This window comes from Podarcis muralis, chromosome 1 (genome assembly GCF_964188315.1).
Source record: "Podarcis muralis chromosome 1, rPodMur119.hap1.1, whole genome shotgun sequence".
Classification (NCBI taxonomy): domain Eukaryota; kingdom Metazoa; phylum Chordata; class Lepidosauria; order Squamata; family Lacertidae; genus Podarcis; species Podarcis muralis.
Genome location: NC_135655.1, coordinates 125,479,565 through 125,499,109, shown reverse-complemented (window position 1 = coordinate 125,499,109; position 19,545 = coordinate 125,479,565). Strand labels below are relative to the sequence as shown.

General features: G+C 39.7%; 1 protein-coding gene across 7 annotated transcripts in view; it reads right to left on the bottom strand.

Annotated features, from left to right (window-relative positions):
* Positions 1-1,163: 1,163 nt before the first annotated feature.
* The window catches only part of BOLL (boule RNA binding protein), a 36,551-nt gene continuing 18,169 nt past the window's right edge, over positions 1,164-19,545 (bottom strand). For 4 of the 7 annotated variants that reach the window (XM_028751663.2, XM_028751664.2, XM_028751633.2 and 1 more), the window contains exons 6-11: positions 19,060-19,187; positions 17,964-18,035; positions 16,597-16,644; positions 15,480-15,608; positions 10,898-10,993; positions 1,164-4,914 (exon numbers count right to left, since the gene is read on the bottom strand). In XM_028751663.2, coding sequence (XP_028607496.1) covers positions 4,756-4,914; positions 10,898-10,993; positions 15,480-15,608; positions 16,597-16,644; positions 17,964-18,035; positions 19,060-19,187 — 632 coding nt within the window. In that variant the 3' untranslated portion in view covers positions 1,164-4,755. Of the gene's footprint in view, positions 4,915-6,262; positions 6,302-10,897; positions 10,994-11,208; positions 11,849-15,479; positions 15,609-16,596; positions 16,645-17,963; positions 18,036-19,059; positions 19,188-19,545 lie in introns of those variants that run through there. The other 3 variants (XM_028751643.2, XM_028751665.2, XM_077917828.1) reach the window with 3 other exon arrangements.

Here is a 19,545-nt window from a genome sequence, read left to right as displayed (position 1 = left end):
CCGACTCTGGGGTTGCGGCGCTCATCTCGCTTTATTGGCCGAGGGAGCCGGCGTACAGCTTCCGGGTCATGTGGCCAGCATGACTAAGCCACTTCTGGCGAACCAGAGCAGTGCACGGAAACGCCGCCTACCTTCCCGCCAGAGCGGTACCTATTGATCTACTTGCACTTTGAGGTGCTTTCGAACTGCTAGGTTGGCAGGAGCAGGGACCGAGCAACAGGAGCTCACCCCATCGCAGGGATTCGAACCGCCAAGCTTCTGATTGGCAAGTCCTAGGCTCTGTGGTTTAACCCACAGTGCCACCCGCGTCCCTGCCCTCAAATATAAAGCCAAGCAAATTTAAGTTCTTCCATTGTACCTGAGGAGCCAAAATGCTGTCTAGAAATTGCGTTTTGCCATTATTGCACCTTGCCTACAACACCTCACTTGCTAGTGGAAGGTTCCTTGGAGTCAGGATAACTACTAGAGTCACTGGGTACAGTGGATGAGGATTCTTATAGGCTGAGCACCTTTCCTACCTCGCTGGGGACCAAGGACTCCTGTGCACAGCTGCCTCAACTTCTCACGTAGCTGGGTCAGAAACAAATTAAAGGCATGCATTCAATAGCACAACTGCAGCACAACTAATGCATTCCATTAATTTTGTCCATAGAATACAAGCGGAGCTGAGAGCCATTTCTCGTTTCAGAAAAGGGACAAAATTATTTGAGAAGAGGAGTTTCTCAGCTAGGTTTAAAGGCTTACTCTTGGAAATTCTGTTCAAGATTAAACGGGGGGGGGGGGGAGGATATTTTAAGGATCTGTGTTTTGTGGTTAATTTCGTTTTACATCCTATTACTACAGCAGCAGCAACTAAGATCAAACAGCAACACATTGCCCAGTTTATTGTTTATAACAATAGCTGCTCAATACACAGGTAGAGTTAATGTGGCCATGTGGTCCGAAACACCAGAAGGGGAACAATGACTCCTCCTTGTCCTCCCTCTACGATACCCCTGAATTGGAATAATTAAGATCTAAACTATTCCATGACCCGACACCTTCAAAATAGTTCTATCCAGGATTCTGATTCTTGATGATAAGGTGTTATATGAAACCCCCCTAACTTACTTTTATTTAGCTGTCACTATTGTTTTCTAAAAAATGAATCTGCATTACCAATAGTAGATAAAGAATACTTTATTTAGATGAAACTTTTGTTACAAAGCCATTGGCTTTTTAAAAATGGTACAAGCTACAGGAACCAATATCGTTACTGTATATCATACATTCATGGCAGAATCCAGTCCAGTGTGGGCCTAGCACCCCTGCACAAATAGTTCATAGAGACATGCTTTCTCCATTGTGTGTGTAGAGGCTGTGCAAAAGGCATTAGGTTGAATGGAAAGTCCATACATATGCCTACAACGCCGCTTCCTTGCCTATGCTTGTTTGGGATTTGTGTAAATCAAGGCTCTACTGAGCCTAACAGAATCCTGCAGTGTGACTGGATTATACCCATAGTTTAAACAAAAAATGAGTAGAGAACAAATTTGTAAAACTTTGAAGTACTATAAAATTATTGATAAAACATCTTTCTGTACATTTATCTTAACTTACTTAAGGTTGCAGGAACTATAGTAAATGCATAAGGAGCCATGTTGGTACCCTGTTAATTTAGCTAGAATTGTATGACAATGCAAAAGCATTCTACTTATGATCAGCATTTTTATGAACTACTCCTTATTACCATGGCAAAAGTAAACTCTTATATTCCTTTGAAGATATGTTAAAGAATACCCCACGATGCATCCTGCTTTCAAGTGCCATTTTACAGCTGTGTTTTGTTATCACACCAAAAGCTCTGATCGACACTGTCCAATAATGAAGCCCAAAACAAAATAACACTCTTCTGCTATACCTTGTAGCATTGTTCAAAATCAGAGCTCCACAGTAATATGGAATTACCGTGTATTAAAAAAATCTAGGGTCTTAGTATATTTGTATATGTATCTCTTCAAATATCTTGCTTGTGACATTTACAGTTCTTAAAAAGCTGGTGCAGTATGAGCGTCCCAAAACTACCATTTTACCCTAACATTTACACTAACACATGTTACAATAACCTTACATTGTAAAACTATACTAAAATACAGGTAGAAAGTCTGTATGCAAAGCCATGTGTTCTGTTACTTTCGTCTATCTTATTAGTAGAATGCAGTTTGCTGAGTAGTTTATTTTGTTACATGGATTATAGAGTATGTTAAAAAGCATAAAGAAATAGCAAAGTGATATGTCAAATGACAATGTGATGATTAAAGTGAATTTTCCCCAGTTCACTAGCACAAATAACAATTTGGTGTTCACATTTTTCGAACATTTCAAAACAGTCATAGGAAAAGTCCTGTTTTAATTAACATTATGGTAGTTCTTCACCTATTTCTTAAAATACGTTTGGAGTTATGATCGTAAACATTACTTAAATAATTCATTCAATCTCTAAATCTATGGCAAATATGATTCTCTCATGTATCCCAAATAAAAGTTTTAAAATCAGGATTGTAACACAGAGCGGTGTTGTTAATGTTTGCTTGCTAACCCTCAATATATAAATGAGGTGAATTAATAAGTACACTAGACTCAGGAGCTATTTTTTTCTATGGAGAAACATAATAAGGGGGAAGGAATATATTACATTCAACTAGCCTTCAAGATAATATGGTTGACGAGGTATTAGCCCAAATTCTATAATGTAATGTTGCATTAAAAAAAAATCCATGCATTTCAAAAGGATTGATAACAGACCACAGATACAAAGGGTAGAAGACAGCTTTCTTACTTCTGTTATAACCCCTTAGAATTAGGTATGAGGGAGGGACCTGTTTGTGCATAAGACATTTCTTTCTATTACTATATTTGTGTGTATTAAGTTACCCTTGGCCAAACAGGGATTAAAAAAAATCTAATCCTGATGTTTATATTGCTCTCTTAAATGAATTAACTAAAATGGAAAGTCTTGGGTATTATTTAACCTGATATAAATATCAATAACTCCGTAACGCAAGCAGTAAGAACAAAGGATTTCAAGTATGAATGACATTGTTTTCTAAATTGCAGTTCTAAATGCCAGACATTCTTTGGACATCTCAATTTTGAAATATTTTCAGAAAACTATGCTTTTTTTAGTCTAATACACGAAGTAAAAATGGGAACCCAAGCAAAAGATTCAAAACTGATCCTGATTGCTTGGATGAAATAAGCTATATACAATGGTTTCATGATATACTTAGAAATAATGCCATAGTAACAGAACACATGGCCTTTTCTTGGCTACTTTTATATTGTTTACAAGGATATATACAACTGACCAAATCCTTTCACAGTTATAAAGCAGTTTCAATAGATGTGAACACATTTATACAGATATATTTTAAAACCTCTGTAAATATAAAAACAGTAACATTAAACAGATAACCCCCAACCATTCAAGTTCTTTATACTTGACATAAAAACTACTTAAATCTGATAGTTGCTGGGTTATCGCAAACATTTTTACAAAACGTATAAATTATTTTTGCATATGATCTTTTTACGTTCTATAAAGGCGCAAACCTATTTAAAGACTCAAGAGTGAACATGTTACTAGAAAAATAAATATTTTTTTAGTAAAAGTCTGAATTTATCCTAACTCCAGCCACGTGTAATGGTAGGTACACTGTGGGCAAAGCAGGTAATAAGTTGTATTTAAATGTTCATTTCCAGTTTGCTGTTAAAGGACAGTATCAGTAGTTCTTAAAAGATTTATTTAAATGCTACCTTGCTGACGTTGTATTACTGACTCTATGAAATCCTTACCTGACTTTTTTAAAAAAATAAAACAATTGGACTTCACCTTTGATAAAAAGGCTTCAATTCTAATTGAATACAGCAGGCATATTTATTATGCCAGAATAAGTATAAATTGAAAGACTACAGCAAAAAGCTTGTAAAACAAAAGCAGGGAATAAACAATTCTAATCCTTGTAGTGAAGAGGATAATTGTATTCCTCCTCAGGACATGATACAGGCAGTGATTCATTTTGATCCTGCACAGGGAGAAGACAAAGGCTTAATGAAAGTTTTCAAAGATTATGTTATTAATGCAAAGCTTGTATTTTTGCACATCCAAAATAGTATCAAAAATGTGTGTAGTATTTTATATCCTTCAGAACAGTATCAGTCACAAAAATCAGAACAAAATATGTGGACATAAGCAGATGGAACTACTTTTAATTTTTATAAACTAAAAAAAAGATTGATTTTATTTCAGTTGCAATATGTAAAACAGTATTTGCACCAAATTATTAAAAAAACCCAAAAATATGCTAAATGTTAAATAAAATATTCGGATTTCAACATAGCATGCGTTTTCCATCAAGCAAAAATGTTTTTTTAATATTGTAGTCATTCTTGTAACCTATCAGATGAAAATGAATTTTAAGTTTGGTTTGCAAAACAAATACGCTAGTTTTAAATGGCATAATAAACAGCACATGTATAGCCTGCATATTTCTCAATTACAAGTCTGTCACCATATAAGAATACCAATTGATAAAGGTAACCATGATTTTATCCTGCAATTTATGTTTACTAAGAGTAAACGATTTATGTTTACAAGTGCAAGGTCTTTAAACACCTTACAAAAAGCAAGGACATTTTGACTTAGCAGTATTCAGTATACATTAGGAGCTACAAAATTACACACCTTCATATTAGCTATTAAGTATAACTATGGTGCTATTTAACAGTGTCTGTAGAGGAAGGAGTTGTGAGCACTGTGTCATCTGATCTGTAATCTTTTCTAGGGTGAAAGTGAGGACTTCGTGCGTAACGAGGCTTTAAACTCATAGAAGAAGGATGAGAAAAATTTCTTCTTACAGAATGTATCCTGGCTTCCTATAAAGAGGAAAAAACTACATTTCAAAATAGCAGTTTATTACAAGACATTTTAAGCAGGTATATGACAATTCTGCTAAATATATAAACAAAGTCTGCAAAGGAAGGAATTAATTTACAACACAAAATGACCACATGTGAACTAAACTGGGATCTTCGGATAAAGAGTGGTACACAAATCTATTTAATTAAAATAGTAACAGCACCAACAAGACTATATAAAACTATTTCCCACCTGACTTAAAAAAGCACTAAAAGAAACTCTGGCACGTTAGTTTTCCCATGGAATTGTTGAAGATTATGGAGTTATACCATAATAAAGCAAATTTGCTCTTGATTGTTTTCAATTTCCTGAGGGAAAATAATTTCAAAGAATTTTCTGATTGATCAGCAAACCCATCAGTCCTAAGTGATCACTCTGGTTAGATGTGAATTACCAAGTGTCAATTATGCAAAATTTTCTATTTATCCACAAATAATTAGTACATGTATGCAAATCCCTACACTTGACTTTCAGCATGTTACGTACTACATCGTTCTTCTCGATTAGTCTTGTGCCAAGAACAGTCTCCTACAAATCAGATTCATGAACAGCAGCTTCTGAAAGAGGTTGAAATCACCTCTTTCTTTTTTACAACCATGAAATTCCTAGGCTCTCAGGTAGCTTCAGTAACAACTTACTTGTGTGACGCCAGCTCTCTATTCAGTCAAGGTAGTCCCAGTACTATCTGGGTTAATTCATGTATTCCAGAGGAAACTAGTCCTATTTTAGCCACACTGAAACTAATGAGACTTAAGGTAGTAACATCTAACTTAATTCCCACTGTTTTTAATGGCATTAAAGCATGACTAATTTCTGATTTCCTGTTCTTTGGGCAGCCAGACTCAGCCATGGTCACTCATGTTCATTGCTCCTAGAAAGGATTATTGCAATGTGTGTGCATTGTGCAGAAAGACAATGCTTCTAAAATCCCAACCATTGCTAAATCTTATGAGACACTTTATTAAATCAGTTGCATTGTCTGCCCCTTATTTTTGTATTTGTTGTTAGCCACTTTGGACGACTCTTCTTGGGGGGGAATTGGGTTACAATTTTTATTAGAAAATATCTCTCTCTCCTCTGTCCCCAGTACTGATCTGGAAGTAATCACAGAGGTCACAAGGAAGATTCATCAGCCTGGAACTATCTGAACAAGGCTGAGGTTTCAAAGGAATGTGTCTTGGTTCTAATCTAAGGGAAAAAGATTACCCAAGTCTTTTAGAATTGCCCATAACTGGGTGAGAAAAAATACAGGTTGATGAACAATACCCAGGTTGATGAACTGGTATTGAAAATACTGTAGCATACCTATCACTCCTAGAAGTACTGCATCAGCATCTCCAAACCCTGAGAATAAATTAACTCCACCTTGTTAGTTATTAGACAGAAACAGTATGATCAATTGCTATCTGAATATTCGTTAGTGTTTACTTTGTTCACTTTACATTCCTAAGTGAGCATGTGAAGCTTATCCTGTTTATTTCAAGTTTTCTCCATTTGTTTTAGACCTAGAGGCCCAACTGGGAGGCTGGAGACTCTTCACCCCAATTGAGCTATATATACTGTGATTCATGTTGAAAACTGGGGAGGGGTGGATTTTCTAAATCCATCTTGTAATCTACTCCAAGGTAAGTAACAGAAAACTGTTGTTTGAGCAAATAACTGCAGATAAAACAAGAGACAGAAGCCAGCATGACTGAGCCAATAGCATCTAGAAGGCCAAAGGTTCCCTGGTTTAGATTAAGGCATAAACTCCAGTCTGTCTCTCTTGCATTATGCTGCTGCCCATTTCCAGTTCCAGGTGTCTCTGTGAACATGAATTATGGAAGGCAAGGAAGCACTCGTGACATACTAGGGCTAGCAGTGGGATGTCAAGATTCAGGGACATGGTATCCAGCTCCATGAAAAGAGCCCACTGGACCCCCCATTCCTACTGAAATGCCCAGATGTAGCAACTACATTCTATAATATTGGAGATTCTTCATTGGAGAAGTTTGCTTTTGGTAGCCATCTCTTTGGTGGGTGTCCAAACACAATGCTGAATTTATTTGAAGCCAAATAATTATAACCTGTCAGGATACAACCAGGGATGGATGGATTTCTGGTGAATTTGGGTGGCAATGGTATGTGAGCTGTAGGACATTTAGAAGATATTGGTAGGCATGTTCATTAGCTTTATAACACATTTAAGTTGAAATAATAGGTCCTGGTTAGTTGCATATTTGTTGTTTAAAAATGCACATTCCTAGATAACAAATGTTAGGCTTAATCTTATTTAAAAGAAATTACTGGCTTGTGATGCTATGCATTCAGGAATCAAGGCACTCCGTTCTCTAAAAGGGCTGAAAACACATGAACATGCAGCCCAGATTGGATACCATATACCTGAGTTCCCCAGGTGGGCATAAAAGGGAAGGCGCTAAAGCTCTCAACATATTGAATACTGGATATCAGATAGTAGGGTTCTAGCTTAGTCATCTTTCAGACATGCAGTTTTCATGGTGTAGAGAATTTCTGTCCTCTCAGTTCCTTGACAGATTGTCACTTGAGCTGCTTCCACACTTTGCATTTACTGTGGAACTGCCACATTTTCTCCACTCACTTTTCCAGGGAATATGCACAATGTTAAAACTAAAACACCTGCCTCTCATTAAGAGCTCAGAAAATCTGACTTTGAAAACTCAATGGGTGTGCCATTTTCTCAGGTGTGGATGGCCTATTGCACAGCTAGTCTAGCAAGTTGTGGCCTATGTAGGCTACTTTCTAGCCATTTCCTTCTCTATGTTTTTTCCTCATCTCTAGAAATCAGCTCATTAATTTTAAGCCTTCCCTTTCTAAACAGCACTGCATTTATATCAGGTTTCCCTCCCCTCTCCAAGAATTGTGGCATGGGGGGAAATCACAAGGAGCTCAGTTAGAGACAAGAGAGTATTTCCAATGAGCTGTTTCCCCCCACCTCTGACATTTGGGACTTGATGAAGTGCAAAGCTCAGCAGTCACAGTACCAAAGGCTGATGCGCGATGCTGCTCTGAGTATGCCTCTTCAGCTGTGATTAATACTGAGTTGGGCACATCATGCCTACCCAATTTTCAGAGGTCTACAGGATTCCCAAATGAATATATATGAGGGAACACAACTACCCAATAGCTTGCTTTATTAATGAATTCTAACTAGTGAAAAGGAAAAAGAATCTGCTTAGCAGCCACAGAACAAAATTTCCTGTTGCCTCTGCAGCAGCAGCAGCAGCAAAACACAAAAATCTAAGCAGGTGGATACATTCCTGCATTGCAGGGGGTTGGACTAGATGACCCTCAGGGTCCCTTCCAAGTCTATGATTCTATGCACATCCTGTAAACCATCTGCTACAGCACTGGTCAGCCAAGCTTCAGAACTTTTCCATACTCAGAGCTGTACATGTAGACAGCTATGTTAATAAAAACATGCAAGTTTCTCAAATATGGTAGATGCATGATTCTGCACTGGAAGACATACTCCACAGAAGGAGGAAAGCAGAAACATAATTACAGATCCAATTGCATGTCTGGCTAGGGTTCTTACTCCTTGTTCTAGTCTCAGAAGGCTATGTAGCCCATTAAGGTCAAAGGAGAGGAAAAGAACCCAAGCTCTAAATGCAGCTACCGTATTTTTCGCTCCATTGGACGCACCGGACCATAGGACGCACCAGACCATAGGAGGGGGAGAACAGGGGAAAAATTTTTTTTCTTGTTCTTCCCCTCTAAAACAAGGTGCGTTCAAGGTACATTCACCAGAGCTTGTGGGGCTGGCGGTGGGGGGAAGCGCTGCTTTCCCCCACCGCCAGCCTCAAAGATCTCTGAAGCCTTTGGAGCGCAGCGCCCCGCTGCCCTGCAGAGGTTTGCGCGCAGCCGTCCCCAAGCTAGAGCAGTGAGACGGAGCCCTCCGTTTAGCTGTTCTGGCTTGGGAACAGCCTTGCTAGCTTCTGCAGGACAGCGGGGTGAAGGCACCCCGCTGCCCTGGAGAGGTTTGCGCTCAGCCGTCCCCAAGCTAGAGCAGCGAGACGGAGCCCTCCGTCTCGCTGTTCTGGCTTGGGAACAGCCTTGCTAGCCTCTGCAGGACAGCGGGGTGAAGGCACCCCGCTGCCCTGGAGAGGTTTGCGCGCAGCCGTCCCCAAGCTAGAGCAGCGAGACGGAGCCCTCCGTCTCGCTGTTCTGGCTTGGGAACAGCCTTGCTAGCCTCTGCAGGACAGCGGGGTGAAGGCACCCCGCTGCCCTGGAGAGGTTTGCGCTCAGCCGTCCCCAAGCTAGAGCAGCGAGACGGAGCACTCCGTCTCGCTGTTCTGGCTTGGGAACAGCCTTGCTAGCCTCTGCAGGACAGCGGGGTGAAGGCACCCCGCTGTCCTGCAGAGGTTTGTGCGCAGCCGTCCCCAAGCTAGAGCAGCGAGACGGAGCCCTCCGTCTCGCTGTTCTGGCTTGGGAACAGCCTTGCTAGCCTCTGCAGGACAGCGGGGTGAAGGCACCCCGCTGCCCTGCAGAGGTTTGCGCGCAGCCGTCCCCAAGCTAGAGCAGCGAGACGGAGCCCTCCGTCTCGCTGTTCTGGCTTGGGAACAGCCTTGCTAGCCTCTGCAGGACAGCGGGGTGAAGGCACCCCGCTGTCCTGCAGAGGTTTGTGCGCAGCCGTCCCCAAGCTAGAGCAGCGAGACGGAGCCCTCCGTCTCGCTGTTCTGGCTTGGGAACAGCCTTGCTAGCCTCTGCAGGACAGCGGGGTGAAGGCACCCCGCTGTCCTGCAGAGGTTTGTGCGCAGCCGTCCCCAAGCTAGAGCAGCGAGACGGAGCACTCCGCAGTGCTCCGTCTTCCTGTTCTGCCTTTGGGCTTAGCGGCGCAGCCTGCATTCGCTCTATAGGACGCACACACATTTCCCCTTAATTTTTGGAGGGGAAAATGTGCGTCCTATAGAACGAAAAATACGGTAACTACAGCTAGTATTCTTTAAGCCTGAAGTAAAGGAAAAAAGAACTACAATACAATGGTGTCTTGCATGATTTCAACCTTATGTGGTTGAAAGCTAGCTGGTTGAAATACCGCAAATTAACTGCACACAAAATGGAGAGCTTAAAACCTTGTTCTGCCCTGGTTTTTCCTGGCATGGAAAGAGCTTTTAAGCTCTCGGGCTTGCTAACAGGGCTTTGGGAGGCTCTTGTGAGAACTTGGACAGCCCTGTAAATTGCTTAAAGGTAAAGATGGTCATGTGGGGGGTTGGGGTTTATGTGTCATCCCCAGAACATAACCTCTGTGCACGATGCAATTGTACTGTACAGGCACCCTCTGCCCTTATTGGCAAGACACCACAAAGTTACAGCAGAGGCAGCTGCTGATGGCCACAAGGACACTCGCCCCCACTCCCAGCTGAGGACTGCTTTCATCCCACCTCACCGGCTGCTACTGCTAATGTCACCATTCACACAATTAGCAACAATGTCAGATAATTAATTTTTTGAAAAATAAAATATAGAAAAGTATTTGTAATTCACTGAAACATTTCTATGATTATTGTTTTTCATAGCTTGTTACTGATTAGCTGCTACTGAATTTTGTTGGTGATGTCATTTAGTACTGTAGCACCCTCTACTGGAAATATTTTTGTGACTATGCCATATATACGAAGTATCTACTCAAACATCTAATGTTTCAAAGAATTTCAAGAGTAAAGTCAGAAAAAGAACAACATAAAGTGGCAAAGGATTTTCATTTTTTGTTAATTATTTAATCTATTTTACCTCACCTTTCCAAAAGCTCGATGTGATTTACAAAAAAAAATAAAAAAATTAAAACTAAGTATGCCTATACTTTTGCAAGGGAAAGGGTATTTTATGCCTTTCTCACACTATCACCTCCCAATCCAACTTGAATTGTGTCCCCATCAGCTAAAACACGCCCCCAAAGAAAAAGAAGGTTATAGACCTTACTTTAACAGACTCAGGCTGCATCACAGGGGCTGACATGGCTATGGCACTTTGAGCATAAACTTGGTGATATGCTTGAACTCCATGATCAGAATATGGCTGGTAAACAAATGAATATTGAAAAACATATTTACAAACAAATATATTTACAAAACATGTATATATTAAAAATAGCATAAACAGGAAAAATGTGCACAGAAAGCAATTTTCATTCCATCATTTCAGAACTGCTTTTTAATGTTATGTTAGTTATCCAAGAACCCAACTGACCTTGGGCTAATTGTTTACCTGCAAATTTCCAGGGTTTTTTTGGGTTTGTCAGAATAGATATAAAGGTGCAGACCTGATTCTGACTTCTGCTTGTTGTTGGTTTGATGTTAGGGCTATTACAGACACCTTTTTACCTGATTTGGGGCCAGGAAGGTTCAAAATGAAGGGAAGAGATCCACAGTATATTTAAATAATTAGTGGAAGCATGTAATAATGCAGAACTGGCAGTGCTAAATGTATATAATGTATGATGAAAGGGGGAAATCTTATTCTTTGGTTTGCAAGTTATAAAGTTGTCAATATATCTATAGAATTTTGGCCCATCTACTGCACAACGGGCTGGGAAGAAATTTGATTGCTTTTGCATTAAAAACGAATCAATCCAATTTGCACTTTCCGAAACAATGTAAGAACCAAAACCCAGCCACCCTAAGAAAGTCACACCTATCCACATTTTGCGATGCAGTTCTCTCAACATTTATAAAAAATGGATATATTAGGAAAAAGTGTGCATAAAAGTATAGATTAGTGAAAACAACAGATTAAAATGCATTATATTAGAAAAATTGCTTGCAAAATGTGTATATTAGTCAAACATGTATACAAAATATGTTTATTAGGAGAAATTAAATGCTGAAGAATTTTCATGAGGATTTTCTCAAATTGCTGCAGAAACGTGGAGAACTGAAATGAAGATTAGAAAAATGAGAAAATGAGAACTGAAATTGACAGATCCTTCCATCCCTACTGTACAGTGCCCCCCGCCCCCAATTTAGCTTGCTCTCTGGTACTTATTGAGCTAACATATCTTGACTAAAGATTGCCTATGCCCCTTCTATGCCTACTGGCACTCAAGGTTCTTTGCAGATTATGTGTCTCCCATTTTAACTCTACAGAAAGTAGATGAGAAATGAATGATTAAGTTATTTATTTTTAACCCTCCGGAGTCAGCAGGGTTACTGTGGAGTCCAGCAGCTGTTTGAAATATTTGTTAAACTTAGCAAACCTGAAGCACTTCATACTCCATGTACGCCTTAACATTTATGGGGTCAGCTATATTTATACTCTCTTTTCTATTTTTTATTTAAAAAATATGTTTAACTTGCTAAGATATCAGGGTTCCTATTTATCTCTATTCATACTGTTGAGAGTTTAGGGGCAGGAGTTAGGCTGTATGCCTGAGTCCCTTCTAATTCCTGGCTCCAAAAAGGGTTGGAATCAAATGGAATATCCCATTGTTGAGTTAGCTAGCCAAGGGCCATGATGGCCCTAAGTATGGGTTGTTAATATAAGAAAAGAAGTTGCTCTATGTCAGAGGGTAAATGGGTAGATCCCCCTTCACCTGGCTGGGTGCCCCCCCCAACCTGGCTAGCAATTAGAAGGACAAAAACCAGAGTTAGGGGGGTGAGCTGGGAGCCAGAAGCAGACAGAAGCCTGAGTGAGAGCCATGTCTGAATTTCTGCTTGAATCCAAGGCTGTGGCTATTGGGGGAATAATACGTTCTGCAGTGTTGATGCTGTGAGCCCCTCTATTGTAGGCTCAGGCTGTATATATGTGTAAATAAACCATTTATCATAAAGACACCACAGTTTCCACCGTCCCTCATTCCGAGGAAACCAAACCCCGAGTAAGCACCTGGAACCCTAGAATCCCACACCGTTTGGAGATTGGAGTGGCATGCAACAATATGAATGGGACAATGAAACTACCAAACACCTAAGTTAACTGGGATCTTCTCGACTTCTCAAATCATGGTCAGGAAAACCTTCCACTTGATTCTACATGAAGGTCTTCCACTGATGGAAGCCTCCATGCCTGTCTGAATGCCACTATTGTGCATGCATGCATGCATGCATACACATATAAATTTAGCTATACTAGTATGTGTGGGTTTGACCATTCTGTGCTGGTTTGCTGTTCAGTATGAGGTAAATTTTATGTCCTGCTAGATGTCAAATTGCAGTCAAGACATCCTGATTACTTTAAAAATTTGAAAGTGGTACATTTCTCTCTATGTGACATTTTTAAAACCAAGTTTCAAGACTAAGGGCTTCACCTCATAAATGAGACCATCATAATAGAGTACACATAACTGCACGTGAAATGTAAAGCTGGGTTGTGAAAGCAATAATTAATTAATTAATTAATTAATTAATAATACATTTTACTGTTGTTGTTATTATTATTATTTTGATCCTTCAAATGCTTCATTGAGCACTGGTGGTGAATGGGATTTCTAATGTCAGCCAGGAATATACTGCCTATGTTTGCAGAACCCAAACGGAATTTAATAGCATATAATAAAAAAGCTAGTTTACTGGGTTCTGCCAAACAGTAGCAAAACTAAGATTGCTTCCAGACGGATTGTGGATGACATATTTTTTACAGCATCCACATGATGTCATTGCCATCAAAATGCCAACGCATACTTTTTACATCTAAACTAGATTTCAAAACAAAAACCCAGAAGTAAAAATAACCCATTATCCATCCATGGTTACTGCTCATCTGGATTTTTAGGGTGGGATTTTTTGTCATGTGTGTGATGATGTTTCAGTAGGTGGCTCTATCAGTGCACCCCTATTTCTACTGGCTCCTCACATGAGCGTAAGTTAGCTATTTTGTTTCTAGCAGCCAAAACAATGGACTCAGCTAGAAAAAGCGTTTTATATGCATTATAACACTGTGATACCAGATGGTGCTGTGGAGTTCCGTTTTTGCCAACGCAATTTCTCACAGTCTTACCTCAGAAGTCAAACACCTTGTGAGTAGAACTCGCTCCCAAACGCCGCAAACCCGGAAGTGAGTGTTCCAGTTTGTGAACGCTCTTTGGAACCCGAACGTCCCACGCAGGTTCTGCAGCTTCCGATTGGCTGCAGGAGCTTCCTGTAGCCAATTGGAAGCCACGCCTTGGTTTCTGAATGTTTTGGAAGTCGAACTTCCAGAATGGATTCCATTTGACTTCCGATGTACGACTGTACAAAGTTTGCAATGCGTTTAATTGAAGCGCTTCTTGGATGTGTCTAGATCCAACCAATGTAAATGTGTCTACTTCCACTAACCCACTTCAGAGGAACTCTTCAAGATTTCCACATAGTACATGTGAAGGATTATGCTGGAGTACATTGCAATACATGCATCAGACTTTTTTTTTTTAAAGATTAATACAGCAATTTAATGTAGACCTTGTGAGACTGTTGCTTTTGTACATAATATTGTAAGCACGTGTATGTATAGAGTACCCAAGGTGAATGTTAAGTACGGTAAATTAGAGGAATTAAATGTTATCAAAAGTGGGAGAGAATGAGTGGTGACTGGGTGGGAGTTCTGAAAGGGAGTTTCAGGGTTGCTGGAGAGACAGTCTGCTGTTGAGAGTGGTGTTAGGAGTGCCTGGTAGATGATGTGTGAGTTGGTGATGAATGTGTAGCAGGGTTAGCTGATTAGTAAAGAACCAGTATTATAGTAGCCATTGATGTACATATAATAAAGTAACAAATAAGATAAAGAAAGATAAATTAATTAATTAATTAATTGTATTACACCACATGCCTATTATTTGGTTACACTAGGGGTGTGTTCAGATAAACATTCTCTGATGTTGGCAGCAGGAATAAAGGGGGAGATTATTGAAATACCTATCAAAAACTCAACTCATAGCTGCACAACATTTGCTCTTGCACCACTTCTCAGATAATATTTTTTAAGGTGAATGCACACAGATTAAGAAATATCTGCTCACATGCCCAGAATGGGAAAAGGTAGTGGAGAACAAGAGGAATGGCTGAGGGGAGAGACAGAAAAAACCCAACCCAGATACAATCTGACAAGCTCCACCCACTGGCATGGAGGACAAGCAGGAGTGCCTTTATAACCCTTTTGTGATATAAGGCCCCTGCCTGGAAGCACCCTACAAAATTGATATGAGATCAGGACTATGCAATACTGATAAAAGACCAAAGCTATACTGATAGAAGTGGGCTTTATTTCCAAACTGTTCCCTCAAAATTCTGTAAGATAAAATAAAGGGACTACTACATTCAGTGAGACTACTGAAGGGGTAAGTGTCACTGCAGTATACTCAATTAATTAGTACTGCTAATTACTTTCTCTCATATGTGAATGGAGAATACTCAGTCTATGAATGGCCCCCTAGCACACAGTCCTCATTGAAAGGTACCCCACAGATTTCTAAAATGTTTGATTACAGCAAATTCTTTCTTCATACATTCTCTATGCAATCTTATCAAATTATCTACAAATAATTAAATAGGTAGAGCAGATGCAGCCTACAAATACTTTTTCTGAGTATAAGTACCTCTGGAACTGCAGCTTCCATTAGGGAAAGAGGAGGAGCGACACATCCACCATCCTGGGCAATCTCCAGGGGCTGGTAAGTAATTTCAGAAGGATGTAGATAAAAGAATGAGGTGGGAGAGGCAGGAGACTAAAAAAGAGAAAACATTGTTTTGCATATGACACACTCAATTTTTAGAAGAATTCAAGCTAAAGAAGAAGAAAAAATGTAATATATGATTTCAATGCAAATATGATAACTATTATTTAAGTGGAATGCTGTCCCCCTGGAAGTACACTTAGCATTGACACTTACAAACCCATGTGTTCTAAAAAGTGTGCATGCATTTGAATGATAACTTGTTTCCAGTTTGAATTGAATTACTCAAAGAGTTTGTCTCTTCCTTCTCCATCACATTCCCTCCTCCCAAAATTCTACAAGCAAGTAATTAGGACTATGCGCCAAAAACAGTCCCAGGTAATACCTGAGGTAATGTAATGAATCTACTGAAGGCCGTATTTTGAAACTGTATAATTTTGAAATTTCTAGGATGTGAATTTACTGGCTTGTACCCACACTTCACTTCTGCCAACAGGAATATTCCCTGAGCAGCATTCCACTCAGGGGATGCTCCTATAGGCAGAAGGGGGGGGTGACTTTTGCCTCTTCACTTTAACTCTCTGAATAACTGCTCCCAGAGGGCTGAGGGAGCCCCACTCTCAGGCATGGTAGGGAGCTGTAACCCCACGAAAACAGCAAAAAATGACTCCACCCCCTCCCATCCACCAGCAGTATCCCCCTGCTGAATTAAAAGTCCATTTCATTCCATTAAGTCTGGACCTGCATGCCCGCCAGGAGCAATCAGTATATCACATGGCATCATGAAGTGTATACCTCAAACCAACAGAGAGTAGTATGGTATACTAGGTTTAAATCCACATCACAAATCCCAGCTACAAAGGCTACTCACCTCTGGCCAGTTACAATCTGACAGCCCTAATCTAATCTTACATAATTGTTCCAAGGATAGTAGTGGAGGAAAGGGGACTATTTATACTGCCTTAAACTACTTAGAGGAAGGGTGCAATATAATTGTTATAAATAAACAAACAGATTATAGAGACTGAATATGATTTACCTGTGGAATACTCCACTGCCATTGTCCTGGAAGACACTGTGCAGGAGCCTGTGGTAATTGAAAACAACAGTATGCTAAAAAACACACACACCAAATTCCACATTTACCCAAATTCCCCATTTACACCGTTTGTAAAATAAAATATATGCTGAAGACATTAACAGCAATACAGCAGAGTTAAACACAATAAATGCAAAGGATATTATCAAAAAGATAATAAAAAAAGATAATAAAAAAGATATTATCAATCTTTCTTTCTTTAATGACATATAATATTTGAATCATCTTTGGTTCCCATGTTCAGGACATGGGCAAGTTACCTGTTCTGGCTGAGCTTGTACTCTGAAGGAGCAAGTGCCTAGCTTGTGGGTACTTCTGGATACATTTATGTCACCAGAGGCCCAAGTGTCCTCTGTGGCTAGGAGTGCCTTTTACCAGCTTTGGTTCATCAGCTAGGACTGCTCCTGGACAGGGATAATCTAACCACAGTAGTTCTTTTTTTTTTTTTTTTGGCAAATTAATTTTTTATTGATTTTCAGTACACATACATACATTCATAAATTACACATATATAGGTTACATATTTAACTTAGGCTCTATCATGCCTCTGACTTCCCTCCATTTCTTTGGTAAGTATCAAATAAAGTTCTAATATCACGTACTCTATATATCAGTAGTTCTTGAGCTGGTAACCTAAAGGTTGGATTACTGCAATGTGCCCTTGTGCCTGGTTCAGAAGGTCCAGCTGGTGCAGAATGGGGGCGGGGGGCAGACTGCTGATGGGGGCACATGGCCAAGAACATGTCCCTTCCAATTCAACATTCAAAGATTCTGTGTGACACCATTGTTAAAATATATACACTGGCTGTCCATCTACAGCGGTACCTCTGTTTACGAACTTAACCCGTTCCAGAAGTCCGTTCTTAAACCGAAACTGTTCTTAAACCAAGGCGCGCTTTCCCTAATGAGGCCTCCCACCGCCGGTGCCCTTCCACTGTTCGGCTTCCGTTCTTAGACCGAGGTAAAGTTCGCAAAGTGGGACACTACTTCCGGTTTTGCGGAGTTCATAAACCAAATAGTTCGTAAACAGGGCTGTTCTTAAACTGAGGTACCACTGTACTACTGAGCCTGCTTCAATTAAGAATACATCTTTCCATAATGGTTAGTTTATGCTTTCTGAAAATATTTTTTTGTTAAATATAAATATTAATGTAAACCACTTAAGATTTTTTTTTTAAGGATTTTTAGAGTGGTAAAACAAACAAACAAACAAACAAACAAACAACTATGAAATCAATTAAACTATGAAGCACAATTTCCTCTCCTATGCTGCCATAAGTTGCCAAAAGCATCATTTATTTTTTTACCTGATAATGATATGTAGGTTGTTGATAAACAGGCTGAGCTACCATCACAGGAGAACTAGAAATAGAACGTGACTTTAAAAAAGAGAACAGCAATTAGAATCTTACTGAGTTGTCCAAAGAATTATTAACATGCTACTAAGAAATACATTTTAAGCAATACACTAAAAACTAAATTATAAACAAACAAACAAATCATTTACAATAATTCACATATCAGAAGTGCCATTTGGGCTTTTGCTATCTATCCTCCAAAACAAATTCCCCTTCAATATACTTTTCATAGTTAACCACAGTACGGTGGTACCTTGGTACTTGAACGGCTTGGCTCCCGAACAAATTGGCTCCCGAATGCCGCAAAGTGAATTTGGAGTGGGATACTGCACACACAAAACTGCCAGTAATCTCACGGTCATACATTCAAGCCCTACATCAGGCAAATGATTCCTGCATTGCAGAGGGTAGACTAGATCAGTGTTTCCCAACCTTGGGCCTCCAGCTGTTTTTGGACTACAACTCCCATCATCCCTAGCTAGCAAGACCAGTGGTCAGGGATGATGGGAATTGTAGTTCAAAAACAGCTGGAGGCCCAAGGTTGGGAAACACTGGACTAGATGACCCTTGTGGTCCCTTCCAACTCTACAATTCTATGATTCTTTGAAATCCTATGGAGAATCAGACTAGGATCATTCCTATGATTATTATTTTTTAATCAGAGTTATAAGGGCCCATAGAATGGCTACAATTCTGTGTTGCATGCATTTGCCATTTGCTTGCCCATCCAAATTCTTTTTCATAGTTATTCCTGCTGACTCCCTCAATTGCTTTTTTATATTCAGGGGAATATACTGCACCCTTTGAATAAATATACTTTTTAGTTGTTACTGGACAGTAGAGTTGCACTTTTCACAAAAGCTGCTTACAACAGAGGTGTGAAACAAGGTCGCACAGTTAGAAAGGCAACAATGTATACTATATAAATTTGTGCTGATAGCTATTCAGAGAAGACAATTAGCTTTAATTTCCAAAATTTAACAATAACAAACCCAAACAGCTACTGGCACATCAGCACTGTCTCAGAACAAAAGAAATTACGTACAGGCCATGGCTGTGGAACAGAAGCAACTTCGGGAGTATGAAAATAAGCTACACCATTATGATATGTGTATGGATATCCAGTTGAAGTAGTCAAGTACATTGTTCCAGCCGCTGGCATTATACTGGATCCTAAAATAAGCAGTAACAAAATTGAAAACTCACAGGTACTTTGCATTCTATCCTTAAAAAAAATTCTAATACATATGGGCTTGGATCCAACAGACCACTTGAACCCAAGAGAGCAGAAAGCACTTCTACTTGCACACCGAGAGCTCTTAAACCTCTGCAAATTTCTTAGGTTGCAGTTACAACTCTCCATAGCACACAAACGCGATGAGGGGTGGGGGGCTGACTCTCAACAAGTGGCTTTTTGAAGGATGCAGAGAACTGCAATGGGAAGAGAGGCAGAAAAACCCTATTCTGTGAGCAGAACACAGCACACACACTTTTAGGATCCAAGCTATGATGCTTGTAAATAATACTTTAT